At 39.0% G+C, this 15,263-nt stretch overlaps 2 protein-coding genes across 2 annotated transcripts; both read right to left on the bottom strand.

The window, feature by feature from the left end:
• Nucleotides 1–739: 739 nt before the first annotated feature.
• LOC129239018 (atypical kinase COQ8B, mitochondrial) lies at nucleotides 740–6,174 on the bottom strand. The gene is made up of 6 exons (XM_054874282.1): nucleotides 4,702–6,174; nucleotides 4,468–4,626; nucleotides 4,154–4,344; nucleotides 1,507–1,699; nucleotides 1,196–1,366; nucleotides 740–1,137 (listed from the first exon to the last, which is right to left on the bottom strand). Exons 1-6 carry the CDS (start codon nucleotides 5,908–5,910, stop codon nucleotides 949–951), a joined length of 2,112 nt encoding a protein of 703 aa, XP_054730257.1. The 5' UTR covers nucleotides 5,911–6,174; the 3' UTR covers nucleotides 740–948.
• A 4,040-nt stretch (nucleotides 6,175–10,214) lies between these two features.
• Nucleotides 10,215–14,808, bottom strand: LOC129239019 (FAD synthase). The gene is made up of 4 exons (XM_054874284.1): nucleotides 14,478–14,808; nucleotides 13,269–13,519; nucleotides 11,361–11,711; nucleotides 10,215–11,297 (listed from the first exon to the last, which is right to left on the bottom strand). Exons 2-4 carry the CDS (start codon nucleotides 13,434–13,436, stop codon nucleotides 10,878–10,880), a joined length of 939 nt encoding a protein of 312 aa, XP_054730259.1. The 5' UTR covers nucleotides 13,437–13,519; nucleotides 14,478–14,808; the 3' UTR covers nucleotides 10,215–10,877.
• Between the last annotated feature and the right edge of the window lie 455 nt (nucleotides 14,809–15,263).

The raw sequence follows: 15,263 nt of genomic DNA, 5'->3' as shown, positions 1-15,263 counted from the left end.
GAAGTGAAAAAGAAAAAAAATTACATTTGTTTTATAAATAAATTGATCAAAACAATATTTTTAGTGATAATTAATATAAAATTGGAGGTATCGTACATCACAAGGCCAATTTGTTAAAGAACATCACTGTAAAATTGTAAGTTGATATCTTGATTACTTTTTGAGTTATATTCGACAGCGCGGAAAATAACGTATTTCGAGAAAAACGCGATTAATTTTTTCGTTCTTACTCATCTTTCGTTCGACGCTCAGCACTTCACTGACTTTAGGGACTTTTTAGGCTTTTCTAGGCTTAAAACATTGAAAATATATTATTTAGATTTTAAAGTAATTTTGAATTTTGAAAGTTGTTGTTGTTATAGCAGCAAAAACATTCCCCATCCATGTACGGGGAATGCTGCTGGAGTGACAGTTCTTGGCCGGATATATTGTAAATCTGGGTCGCTCCGTTTACGTAGAACTGACTGTCGGGAGGGAATTAAGTCGTTAATCCCGATTAACGCCAGTGTCTGTCTATGTTATAAGAGATTTAAGAGAGAGTTGCTTACAAGGAATATCTAGAGATTTGTGGAGCTATTACTATTTTGCGCTACAACAAACAGTTTTGAATTCCACTCCCCTTTTCTTGTTTTTGAAATGTTCTAAGAGTCGTATTTTAGTACACAAAAGTAATACAAATTTTATTAATTAATATCGAAAGCATTTTTTAATATATCACAATGAATATAATGCTTCTGAATCGCTTAAAACCTGTTAGCCATTTTATTTATTTCATTTATTAAAATTAACTATAAACTTAAGCTAAACTAAACTTCAAGTTTACGCTTTTTGACATGTTAGAAAACCAAATCGTTTAAAACTCGACTAATCGACAAGTGGTTATGCAAACTACACGTTAAAGGGCTTTGACAAATATGCATTAACTAAAGCTTGTGTGTACTTTCGGTTTTATTCTTTAAATTTCTCAATAACAATTTCCTTGTAGTATGGCCGACAATCCAGTCGTACATTCATGCGTGCACACAACAAAAATATGCCCGATAATTTGCGATGTATGGAATAGATTTCCTCTGGCGGTGGACAAAGACGATGGGCGACCATAGTTGGTACTAAATGTGCGATACGCTCCGTAGTGTTCTGGAAATGTGTTGAATATTTGAGAAATAACAATAAATATCTAATTAATTGCACTTACTTGACGCCCGAAATCGAATTCGCCATCAAAGCGAAACATTTCACCGAGTATCATAACGGCATCCACATGAGCCTCTTCCATTTGCTTGGTCTCATAGCCAGTGAGGAAACCCATTTCACGTGACATACGCAAAACACCATCGCGATTGTTCTCAACTGCGTGTATTATTACCTAGTAATTAGAAGAAATAAAAGAAAATTTAAATTATAAAATGGATATTAAATGCCAGTACAGCTAAATGAATCTACATAAAGTGATTTACACGCGAATGCAGCGGCTCATTTAGCGAATTATTGAGCGATTTCACTTACCTGGCGATAGTTTTGGATGAATTTCTTTTGATAGAAACGAGTCGAACCAAAATCAATTAGCATTAGTCTTTTCGTTTTAACATCATAAAGGAAATTAGACCAATTCGGATCGGTTTGCATGCACTCTAACTCGAACAGCTCACGCAAACACAATTTGAGTATAGACGAAGCAATGTGATGGCGATGCTCATAGCTGCAAAAATAAAACAAATGTTATTTAGACACCTTAGGGACAAATTGTTTTCTTATTGTTGCCAGCACAAAACATTCCTCATTAATTTCTAAAAAATACTACTAAGCCTTAAACTCCCTTAAACCTTCCAAAAACCAAACTACTAACAGGCATTCTCACTCATCACTGCGAATACATCTGCGCATGCTCCGATTATGCGACACTTCGCCAGAGACATCAAGAAACTGGCTTCTAGAATGTGACGCCATAACGGCAAGAAATAAATATATCTGCCTAGTACGACCGGAAGAGAAACACATACTCCCAGCTCAGCCCAGTCCCACCCTAGAAATTCTTAAAAGAACTGACTCTAAATGAGGAAAAGTGAAGAATAGAGGGCACAATAGACCTTAAGCTCGAAGTGCATACCTCTATTTAGTATCTTATCTGATCTCTGACTGAAATTAAACACGATTTGTTCTTCTTTATTGGTTGCTTTTGTAGCAACTTACTAAACCCTGTCAGTGCGATGTAGCTACCGGTTGTCTTCGTCTAACTCATTTAACGGTAGAACCAGGAAACGTGCTGTTTCGACAGGTTGGGTCCAGAAAGATAGAGAGAGGACTTTTGGGGATGGGTAGATTTAATGGGGCGCGAGAAAAGGTGGTTAGTGGTTCTTTTTGTAGCAGCATAAAAATTTCCCATGCATATACGGGGAATGCTGCTGAAGTAACAGTCCTTGGCCAGATATGCATTTGCCTCGTTTCGGTTACGTAGAACCGACTGTAATGGGAACGTGGTTAGAGTCGGTCAGTGTGCCTTCACATGCCGAGCGTATGTTAGGTATGCCGGCGTCGATTCTGATTCAGTTGGGCTAAAGTTTCGCGGATCTCTCGTGGTAGCTGAAGCTCTTCGTATGCAATAGTTGGTGGTTGAACTCCCATGACTATATTCAAAGGTCGGGAGTTTAGGAGGGTAGTTAGTGTCTCCCGATTAATGTTGTTTAGTGTTTGTCTGTATACTGGACGGTCCAGTAGTTGTAAAGCGTGACGTCGTAAATCTCGTCAAAGTAGTTGCAGATATACCTACTGACGTGCCTGAGAGGTTGTTCAGGTTCTAGCAAGTGTCCGTCCGTAGCAACCAAGGCGAAACTGCTTGCTGAGCATTTTATTGTGCTCTTTGACCGGGAGCATTGATGACTCATTATATAGGTGTTGTATGGGCAGCATCAGCAGGCATCCCCTGACTGTCCTAATTGCAGTATTTTTACTTGTCTTTAGCTTCATCCACTGCGCATCATTAAAGCCAGGCGACCAGAAATGCAAAGCATAATTCAGAAACATCGGGCCAATTGCTTTAAATGTGACCAGCAACATTTCTTTGTCTTTGCCCCAAATAATGCCGGCAAGCCGGTTTTGGATCTTAGTACCAATTGCGGTTTTATACGGAGAAGAGGAGAGCAAACTATCAAAGGTGACGCCCAAAATTTTGTTTAATGTAGGTATTGGTGGGTCATCGACTTTTACCTTTAGCTGTAGTTTGACCGGGCGTCGCCGTGAATTGAGTGGGGGAAAGCTGGAGATTCCTCGCAATGAAAAGGCGAGAAAGACTGGTGAGGTAATCGTTCAATCGTTAGCATAAGAGACCAGTGAGACTTCCTTTGGTGATTGGGGAGATTCGATATATAGAAGTTGAAAACCAAGGGTGAAAGTAAACCACCCGGCAGAACATCTTTCTCCTCCTCTGTTTTGAGTTTTGGTATCGACAGATGACTGTCGAGTGCCGACCATTCCAATAGTTTGCGGACCACCTCTTTAGCCTCGGCGGGACGATCGGCTGTATAACATCTTCTAGCAGCGTGGGGTGGCTGACTGTATCGAAAGCCGTCTCCAGGTCCAGAGCTACTAGGACAGTCCTCACGCAGGAGCGGTTTTGGTTAAGCCCGCGGTTAATTTGGGTGAGTGAGGCGGTGTGTACTGTAGTGGTGCTGTGCACTCTTCGGAACCCATACTTATTAATGTCTAGGATCAGGTGTTTCGTGCAGAGTGGTAGTAGGAGTAGGAGAGCCTCAAGAGTCTGCAGTACTGGGGAAAGGAAAGGGTGATAAGACTCTCCTTGGTTGCCGGGTTCCTCAGGTTTCAATAGGGGGACTACTCTTCTTGCTTTTCGCTTGTTAGGAATTATGAGACTGGCCATAGAAAAGTAATAGTGAACGCTGCAAAGGTTGTTGTTTCAACAGCATAAAACAATTCAAAACTTTTAGCGAGTGCCACTTATGTATTAGTCCTCGTACGGTTATATATTCGAGTCGTTCCGCTAACATACACGCGAATGGCTGAAGTATGCTCTCAGAGGTACAAGATGCCTACTCACAGAGCTGTCAAATACACATTTAGTGTATGTGCCTAACGTGAACTGATCTAAATTTGTCAGCTCCATATGTTTTTTATGTTTACTGTTTTTCTTCCGATTCACCTTAAATCGAAGCACTTGTCCAGCGGTACACCTGGCACTAATTCGGTTGTTAGCACATTCCCTGTGGTCAATTCCTTGATTACTGTTGGCACATAGTACTCTGGGTAGGGCGAAATCATTTGCTTAAATTTATCTGTATACTCAGCTTCGCGTGTGTAGTCCACTTCCCAGTTGAGTTCACGTTTGGCCACCTAGGAATTCGGACAAACAAAATAGAATTGATTAAAATAAAAGTCTTAAAAATAAAAATATTAAAAAATTATAAACATAAATTTGTACTAATATATTATTGTATTTAAAGCGCGCATCATTACCTTGACCACATTGTCAATGAAGAAGCCGTGCGGAAAGACGTCCCACACCTTAAGCATACCCACCAAATTATCAATATCGCTCTCAATGCTTTGCGCCACACCAGGGTATTGAATTTTTATTGCCACTTGCATGCCATTTTTCAAAGTTGCGCGATGCACCTATCAAAAAGAAAAAGAAATAATTAAAAGCGTACATGGCACATATAAGCGTTAAACATGTTGCTTGCAAGCCACCTGTCCAATCGAAGCCGCCGCAAAGGGTTTATTATCGAAACTTTCCAATTGGGTGCGCCAATCGGCACCCAGTTGTGTGATCATCACACGCTCCACCTGCCAATCAGGCATGTAGTCAGCCGCTTGACGTACACGCTCAAACGCTTTAGCCAGCTGCGGTGACACCACATTCGAATCTTGTATACTAAGTATTTGGCCGATTTTCAGCGCCGCCCCACGCACCTTGCAAAGCGTGTCAACAATTCGCTCTGCATTAGCTGGACTAAGGAGAGCTTCTTTCAAATTTTTTGAGCCACCAATACCAAGCGCGCCTTTGGTTAATTCGTTTATGGTGCCGACACCTAAACCAGCAAAGAGACCGCCAAACGAAACCATGCGCCCGAGCCGAGTGGATGGCACACGTCGCTGCTTAGCCACTGTGCTCAATGTAGGCAGGCCAATAGATGTTGCACCCGCGGATTCCGTGGTAGACGAGTGGCCGGCAATAGTTTTTAATATATTTTCCACATAAACAGTGTCTGCTTTCACTGATCCAGCGGACAGAGGCGCTTCGGCAGCTGTTGCAGAAGTTCCGGTTGCTGCTTTTTCAGCACCTATTACTGTATCTGCTTCCATATTTTGCTTGTTTTCGTCCACTTGTTTACGTTCTGTTGATGGAGTTCGCAAGCTGATATCACGATTTTTGTTGCGCTTTGACAATATTTCCTCCAATTCATTTAGTGTGATGGACGATATATCAAGTTGTGCTGCATCCAAATGGCTGCCCGCCTTACCAGCTGTAGTACCACTGCCAGTGCTACTACTAAAATTAATTGTTCCGCTTGTTTTTACGTCACCAGACTGTGCACTACCCCCACCACCACTTGCACCAATTACGTTACTCATTGCCCGCTGCAACGTTTCCGGACCTCGACACAATTCGTTAGGCACTTTGGCGATAGTTAATTGACGCAAACCTTCAAATACAACACCAGTGCGCTCACTAGTTTCCTGCAACAATTGTTGTAGTTTTTTTAGCTCCTCCGTTGGTTGTGTACCCACTTGCTGCATATAGTTTGCGCTCTGTTGAAGATTGGCCTGCAAAAGTTCGCGTATACTCGAGTTACTCCAGCGAAATTTACATTGTGTGCTCTGTTCGCGATACAACGCCTCCACTACTAGCTGTATGCCCCGCAATACGGCGAGCGCATCTTGTGCTGAACGTGACATGTTCACCGCCCCGCCCCGTGCTAACAAAACTTGTTTCCTTCTGCGATGATTCACGAACCAAATCTAATTTTGTTTTCCACTTGTACGTTGCAAAACATTTGTTGTACGCTTATTTATGGAATTTTCAACTCTTTACTTAATCCTCTATATCGTTGCGTACGATTTTCTCTCGATCGGTTGCGAAACAAATGTAAATTTCGTCAAAACATACACAGCTGGCAAAGTGGGGTTATGTGAAGGCCGTATAACAGCCAAGCGGACAGCTGATTGAAAAAGTGTGAAAGAAAACGGAAAATTGTCACGGTGTATGCAAAGAATAATGGAACTAAGAGAGTAGTATTAAACTAAAACTATATTTACACGCCGCGTAACTCGCTCTCTAAGTAATACGCCCCAATAATACTCATAGAAACAGCTTTGGTAGTTCACTATATTTATTGATGTTGTTGTTGTAGCAGCATAAACATTCCCCCTACCAACATACGGGGAATGCTGCTGGAGTGACAGTTCTTGGCCGGATATAACGGTAACGTAGAACCGACTGTCGTGGATCTTATTCTTTGCTTTATTGATCTTATTCTTTGCTTCTTATAATTATCATTTGCTGTAAATATCGGCGAAAGTGCAATAAAGTAATTTAAATGAAGAATTTTTATTTTAAAGCAAAGTTTGTATTAATTTATTGCTTCCATTTTGCAGCATTAAGAAAATGTACCAGCAAATGGGAATAGGCCGGCGAAAGGGCGTTTATTGACATATGGGATGAGAAGATAACAGCCAAGTACTATTCGAAATTATACTGGAGTTTTACACACAAAGATTTGTTCGGCGACGGTAGTGAAAACCAAAATTATTACTTCACAAATGACGTGATGATTCGCTCTCAAATTTTACGAAACTCGTAATTCGAAGGGTACTTGGGAATAACGTGTCGTGGGTGTATAGTAAGTTCCCACGACAGTCGATTCTACATTACATAAACGGCTTTATTTTTGGCCGTTATCGGCGCTTCCCCAGCATTTGCCGAACATTGTGGAATGTTTCTGCATTTACAACAAATATATACATACACATGGTAGAAAAAGTCTGCGTTCACTCACTGTTATAAAGTATTAAAATAATTTAACGTGTTTATCTTAAAACTCTCAGTTATTTCTTTTCACTTATTTCAAAGAAAATTATTCGTAGAGGGTATGAACAAACTTTTTTGGAGTTTGAGCTGCGTCGTGTTCAGGAAACGGGATTGTAGTACAGTTACTTAAATAGGCTGAGCAGAAAAAGTGTGCGTTCATTTCGAATAGTGACGATTATTTGCATGGCAGTTACGTTAAATTTAATTTTAAATCATTCATGTAGTTGACGCGGTTAAGAACAAATCTAAAGAGGGAAAAATTGATATTAGAAATACATTTTTTGTTACTATGGACCAAAGGCGAAAAGAAATAGATATTGGTGAAAGGAAAATCATTGTAAGTTTGTGGTAAAATAGGAAGAGCTGACGGAAAGAGAAGAACGCAACATAACTAGTCTTGTGAAGTCTAATTCACGAGTAACAGCAAGCCAAATTTCAAAAGACATAGAAGTAAAATACCAAAAGAAAGTACATCCAGATACAGTCAGAAAAATTCTCAAAAGAATCGGATTTCACGGCAGAATGGCCCGAAAAAAACCTTTCATATCGCGAGTAAATCGACTTAAGCGGATGGCTTTCGCCAAGGAATACGTAAACAAGCCACCTGTATTTTGGAATAGTGTGATTTTTTCAGATGAGAGCAAGTTTTGCATTTTCGGGATAAAAGGTCGTAAAATTATTTGGAGGAAAAACGGAACGGCACTTGGAAAGCAAAATCTGGTACCTACGGTAAAGCATGGGGGAGGAGGTGCCATGATATGGGGGTGTATGGCTAGTTCGGGCGTTGGAAATATACAGTTTATTTAGTCAATAATGAACAGACATGATTATCTCGATATTTTAAAAACGAATTCGAGAGAAAGTGCAATCAAACTGGGACTCGGTGAAAGATTTGTTTTCCAACAGGACAACGACCCGAAACACACAGCAGAGATTGTTAGGTTGTGGTTGTTGTATAATGTTCCAAAACAACTTCGCACACCCCCACAATCACCTGACCTTAACCCCATTGAGTATTTACGGGACGTTCTAGAAAAAAAAAATACGAGAGCGTACAATAACTAGCAAGGAAATGCTTAAGAACGCGCTTAAAGAGGAATGGGAAGCCATAAGTCCAGAAATAACAGCCAAACTAGTTGGATCAATGAAAAGACGCCTTCTAGAAGTCACAAAAAGGCGTGGATATCCAACTAGCTATTAATTTTAAAATATTTCTAGGATCTTAAGCCTTTTATTTTATTATTATTGAAGTGAACGCAAACTTTTTCCGTTTAGTTTGAATGGCCTTTTTAATTTTATGTGATCTCATTTTAAATTTGATTTTGTTATTGGTAGCGAAATATGTGTGATAGTTACGGTTAAGTGAACTAAATAAAACTCATTAAAAAAAATTTCTGTAATATTTATTGTTTTGAACTTTTTCTAATGCAAAGAATATTTGCAGACGTTTTCTACTATGTGTATATAATTGGCGCGTACACCCTTTTTGGGTGTTTGGCCGAGCTCCTGCTCCTAATTGTTGTGTGCGTCTTGATGTTGTTCCACAAATGGAGGGACCTACAGTTTCAAGCCGACTCCGAACGGCAGATATTTTTATGAGGAACTTTTCATGGCAGAAATACACTCGAAGGGGCGCCCGCTATTAGAAAAAACTTTTTCTCCCTTCTGACAGAGTTTCACCGAGATTCGAACCTACATTCCCTCTCAATTCCGAATGGTAGTCACGCACCAACCCATTCGGCTACGGCGGCCAACTAGATCAACAAACTCTGAACAGCATTAAGCGGTTTTCCCTTTTAGAGCAAGAAAGTAATAAAACGGTATTTCTTTGTTTATTCAACTTTTTTTAAGGCAAAATCTTAATCATCGAATCAATGATTAATAGATGAATAAATTTTCTACGAGGCTTGCACTTCAACCTCATGGTCTTTTGTGCCGTCTGCTCATTGCAGTACCTCATCTAGACCCAGTTCCCTTATTAAACTCAGGATGTACCTGGGTTGGATTGAGCGTATGCGCCTTTCTTCTGGCTGCAGTTGGGCGAAATGTCTCAACCTTCTCCGCGTTATAGCCATACATTTAAGAAGCTACATTGGAGTCTCCTGGGATTGGTCGCAGAAACGACAAGAGTTGGTTCATGTGCAGATGACTACGCAGTCTGCAGTGGGCTGTGAGAATGTCCTCGAGCATTCCTAGTTTATCCTTGGCGAGGGTTATGACTTTTTAAAACCACTTTGGTTGTACCCTCCCAATAAGGATTTCGCCTGGTGTGGTGCCATAGTTTAGTGGCAGCGAATCTCCTTTAGCTTTAGCCCTTCACTCCTAAGCTTCTCTTTGACGTTATGTTGTCCCATAGTAAAGAAGGGCTCGGGTGCTATTAATTGCGAGTCTGCAGCCTCTTTCGCCAATGCGTTTCCTACTTCGCTCCCAATTATACCCCTGTGTCCTGGGACCTCAATTAGCCGAATGCGATTGTGCGTTCCTTGTAAATTCAGTTTCCACATACACTCAACGCTCAGTGAAGACTTAATCTTACATGTTCCCACGATAGTCGGTTCTACGTTACCGGAACGACTCGGATTTATATCCGGCCAAGGGCTGTCACTCTAGCAGCATTCCCCGTCCATGTAAGGGGAATATTTATGCTGCTACAATAATAATAACTTAATCTTGCAGGATGATAGAGCATTGAAGGCCGCCTGATGGTCATTCAGAATAGCAATTCGCTCATCCCGGAAATTTCTACCCAAGTTTCTCTCAGCACATAGACAAATGGCGTACATCTCCGTTTGGAAAACATCGTTCTGGGGTAATATATTCCAGCGCTTATACCTTCTGACGTCTTTGAGCCATCTGTATACCAGTGCAAGGTACACTCCCGTAGTTTCCTTTCAAGTGCAGGTGTGCTCCAGTTTAACTTATCGTCCAGCTCAATTCTGAACCTCTTACACTGTCGATAGAGTGGCTCTCGATGCCCCAGCGACCGCTCAATATGTTATCATTGATTTTATTATCATTATGTACATCCATCTCTGGATTCTTGGTCTACAACTCTCGCGCTTATCTGCTAGACGTTTGCAAATCATGGGGGCCTTTGTTGCTTTGGATTAGGTTTGATTAATAGACAAAGCAATGGTAAAACTTTACTTAACTTCAAAAATAAAATGTATGATTTAATTTATTTGTAATTTTTTAGCACCAGATTCATTAAATTTAAATTTATTTACATACAAAGCAGTTCTTCGAAGAATATTTCGCGCTTATATAAATATATATATACTTGGGAAGAATTTATAAAGGGCATTCATAAATGTGCATTTAAGTACATACACTGTAAAATGTGTAACAATTTTAACGCTGCTTATCAGCGCGCATGCTTCGAAGTGCATTGCACTCGATAATTAACAAAAAGCTATATTAATTTTTATTACAATTGAATATCAATAGCTTAAAAGCTAGCATAGTTTTCCTTTACTATTTACAGGCAGCTCATTTGATTCTGCATTAATTTTCGTACAAAATCTTTGTCTTTTTTTATTTTTGTAAAAGTCTACTTTTTTTAATTTTCCACACTCAAGGCGAATCTATTAAAGGTGGTATCGGTAAATCAGCTGATTTGTTTTTTTTTCTTTCGCCGTGTCCATGTGGCTGTCAGCCCAGAATGAAACAAGGCGAGCTCATTCTTTGTTTTCTACATTGCCAATACTTTTCCTTGACAATCAAACAAACAAAATATTTTTGTCGGTCCTGTACCACCACCTTTAATGAATGCGCCTTGTCCACACTGCAGTAAAATTTATATTTATAACGTTTCTAATTACTATTTTTGACAACCTCAATGCTTTTTTGTTTTCTTCGATTTTTTTCCCGACTTTTCTTTTGCTACTGGTTTGTCACTTGCTCGCTTGTCGCTTGCTGGTTCTGCTTCTACTTCACTCACGTCGTACTGCTCTTGCTCCCTCTCTTCCGTCACGCAAGTTTCCACATAATCATTTCGATTGCGACCAGCGCGTTCATACTTGGCATCTCCCAGTTCAGCTGCATGCTTATACGTAACAGCTCTTGTAATCGGATCGAACATGCGCAAATGTGGATTTGGTGTTGTGTTATTCTTTTGGCCCAAAGATGTGTAACCCTTTTCATATAGCCGGCAGTATGGTACGTCTCGCACAAATGTATAATACCAAATATCATTATAGCTCCAATCGATGAGCGGGTTAATGCGCATCAACTTTGGCCAACCCGGATCAGTTACCTAAGATTTAGGTTTAGGTTGAGGTAAATTTTCAATACAAAAACTAAATTTTCATATGGTTACCTGCATAATATTGAGATTCTCGCAATAGGGATCCGTTCGTCTAGAGCCCATGAATACAGCACGTATTTCGGGCATTTCCTCGAGTATCTGCGCCAGCACTTCTTTTATGCAACCTTTGCGCCTCACCAGATTTATATTATACCGTCGTTCACAATCGAGTACCACCGCTTCGACTTCCTCAAAGCCATCATCCGTTTCAATATACAATACCGGCAAACGTATATGACTAATGCATTTGTTGCGCTTAAAGTAGGCATGAATTAAGTCCAGTAGAACAGTGCAATCCTTGCCACCATTAAACGATAACATCAATTGCTCGGCTCGATACAGGTGCAAAACTTGCGCGAAGAGCTGCGAGAAAAGATAAATTAAGATTAATTTTCGTTAACCTTTTATCTTTGCCTTATGTTATATGAAGGCGGGAGCATTAAGTGGAAAGTATACAACTCAATTCCATATTATACGCATTCAAGTGAGTGACATAATGATAAGGTCACCACACATTGAAAATTTTGTTTTTCTTGTTTTTTAATTAAAAAATATATGTTCATACTACAAGAGAAACCATCTAATGGCAAGCTGCAAACTTTTTATAAAATTCCCCAAAATTTGCGGCATTTTCATTAATTTTTAAATTGTATATACAGAATTTATAGAAAAATTCTCGCTATGCTGTTTTACAGCCCTTTTCATACAACTGGCGTGCCTATTGATACCAAAATTAATTCTAAAATAAGGGTTTTCCAATAACAGGTGTTATCTATCGCTATCGAGAGCTGATTAACGATTTTTTTATGTCTAGAATTGGATGGTATTGATCTGGACAACGTTTAATTTCTACAAGCGGCGGGAAAAGTTTCCGGACCCTGTTATCTCTCGAAGAGGTGATCACAATTGGCCACCGATTGGCCGAGATCTTTTGATTTAACACCTTGTGACTTTTTCTTTGGGGCCACGTGAAAGAGAAGGTCTACGCCAACAGCCCAGGGCCGATTCAAGACCTCAAAGGTGGAATTCGTGAGGATTCGCTATCGAGAACATAGGGCAGTCACTTTGCAATTCGGTTATGGAAAATTTCATGAAAAGAATATTGTCCTGTAAGCGTGGTCGTGGTGGTCATTTGCCTGATGTTATTTTCCACTATTAACGGCATACCTTCCTCTTTATAATAAAATAGACATCCGATCATTTATATTAAATAGCATTTTTTTTGAATATCCAAATAACACCTCTTATTGGAAAACCCTTATTAAATTACAATATAATGTATTAAATTTTAGCGCAAAAAACTGTTGTTTTTGTTGTAGCAGCAATACTAAACCCTGTCAGTGCAATGTAAATCACCAGTCGTCTTCGTCTAGCTCATCTAACGGTAGGCCCAGGAAACTTGCCGTTTCGACAGGTTGGTTCCAGAGGGAAAGGGGTGTTAGATGAGTGGGTTTGAGGGGGCATGTGAAAAGGTGGTCAGTGTAGTGCGGGGTGCCTTCACATGCTGAACATATGTGCAAAAGACTGCTAGTGACTGATTTTTTATAATTTTTTCCGTTACAGTATTGCGCATTTTCATCATTCCAAAAAAAATCGTTCTTTGGTTATATGAAGAAACTGCGCTACACCGGCGTAGTGGCCACCGAACCATGTAACCAGCTTAGGACAACGGTTTGTAACCCCTCGAGCTACAGAATCGGGTTAAATTCTGTCAGTACAAACACTTGCCAGTCATGCGCAAATAGACCACACCGCCCTCTCCACTTATTCGGACACTTTCCTCCCTATATAAGTTTGAAGTCTAACTAACTGCGGTGTATTTCCTTAACCAGGTGGATTTGTCTTTATAAAAAAATATGGAAATAAGTTTTACAATTTTATCTTTTTGTGCTTTTTCTGTGTTAACTTATATATACTTACCGCATATGTCTCCTTCTCCAATTTCTCAACACGCTTAATAGCACAGTGGTCAGGTTTGATATTTTCTGTCTCCGTAGTTGTAGCTAAAAAGGAACTTATGGCAGCGTCACGATCCGAGCGTTGAATTTGCTTGGACACACAGTGTAACAAATTTCCGATATTCGTCATTTTATCGAACTAATATGTTATCTATATCGCAAGTATTATATAAAATTTTGATATTTTGTTTAATTTTTTTTTATTATTTATATCTGAAAAGAAACCAAAGGTAAGCGAAAATTTTACTTCATTTTTACTGTTAACAATTAAAGGTATTTAATAATTTGGAACAGTTTTAAGAAAATCAAATATTCTGTTCATTTCATATCACAAGAGTTCTAAAAATGTATCCGTTCCCTATGGATTTGAACGAAAATGGGTAAATTATAACCTAAAATTATATTCAAGTAGTGTGATTTAAGTCAGGAGCAATTTATAATGAGTACTTGTGCTGCACTTGTAATGAGAACGTGCGCCTTTCAACTAATATACCTGAAGTTAAGTAGGCACTATCAAAAGGCTAGACGAACAAAAAGCTTTCATATAATAAAAATTCAATAAAAAAACATGAAAAATGTGGTACAATACAGTTCTTTAAATAAAGCAGCTAAAGAATTTAAAATAGCAATTGTTAACGTATATAAAATTATAATTACATTGCTCCATACTTATGGATCCACTAAATATGGAATAAAGTACATACATACACATGTATGTATCTCAATAGCCTTCCTTGTTAATGCTGCTAACTTAGACAGGAAATAAATTATCATTGTCAAGCGCTTGCTCACAGATATCTTATCTTGGGAATCTCAAAAAAATTATCTTCTATTAACAACATAAAGCGTTAGCGATTTTGCAGAATGCTGCTGGAATATAATTCCCTATCCTTGAGGCAAAATATACCCGGCTGTAGCGGCAACAAGCATTTTGTTGTTGTAACAGCATAAAACGTCCCGTCCACATACATTTTTGGGCAAAAATTTTTCATTTACCGGACACATGTAAATCTATTTAGTTCCGCCAAGGCAAACCCAACTTTCATTCAAACGGGATTATCACAATTCTTGTCATTGCAATTACATCACTCATTCATATCGCCCCAATTTAGCAAAACAATGTGCAAGTCATCTCCGAGCTATCCGAAAGCGGGTCACTACACGTACTTACCACAACTGATTCCCAATTTCTCCGTTTTAGCTATCACAAATGCTTTGGCTTAAGACTCGGTAACTCGGCTTTAATGAATACGTTTGCTTTTCGATTCCATCACTTTCTAATTCATTTTTTTATTCATGTTTCACCGCGAATTAATGAACCGTAAAGCAGCATGCCCTTACTTGATTTTAATCAATGCATTTAATCGACTTTATTCGATATGGTCAGATAGCATCAGGTAAAAGCAGAAACCAACAAAATTACCAGCAAATCAAAAAAATGTTAACCACATTTGAAGGCAATTTTTTTCTTTTTTGATTGACGTGTTGACACAAGAAACATCGCCATCACAGCTGATTGGTGTGTTTACAACGGCTGTCTGACAATCGATATATTCGTTTGAGTTTCCGATTAGTGATGGCGATATACAAGTAACCACATACTTGTTAGGTTAGGTAGCCGACATAAGGAATATTATATAGAAATTAAGTTAATGTAAATTTAATTCAATTAAAATCAAAAACTTAAAATAAAGTAAGTGAAGTAAAACAAGGCTGTTAGGTTTAGACGTTAACAACCTAATAAGACTCTTAAATGACACAAACTGGATATATATTCATGCTGTAAATAACCACTAAACAGGTAGGTAGCGAGGATGTGGCAACAAAATTGTGCGGAAGACGGATTCATTGAAAGACATAAAAAAACAGAATAAAAGAATGCGGAATAATATTAGAATACTTAAAATACAATAAAATTAAATAATATAATTTCTAATTACACACTAGAACTAAACTA

Source organism: Anastrepha obliqua, chromosome 2 (assembly GCF_027943255.1).
Source record: "Anastrepha obliqua isolate idAnaObli1 chromosome 2, idAnaObli1_1.0, whole genome shotgun sequence".
Taxonomy (NCBI): Eukaryota; Metazoa; Arthropoda; class Insecta; order Diptera; family Tephritidae; genus Anastrepha; species Anastrepha obliqua.
Note: the sequence above shows the minus strand (reverse complement) of the source record. Positions and strands in the feature narration are given on the sequence as shown.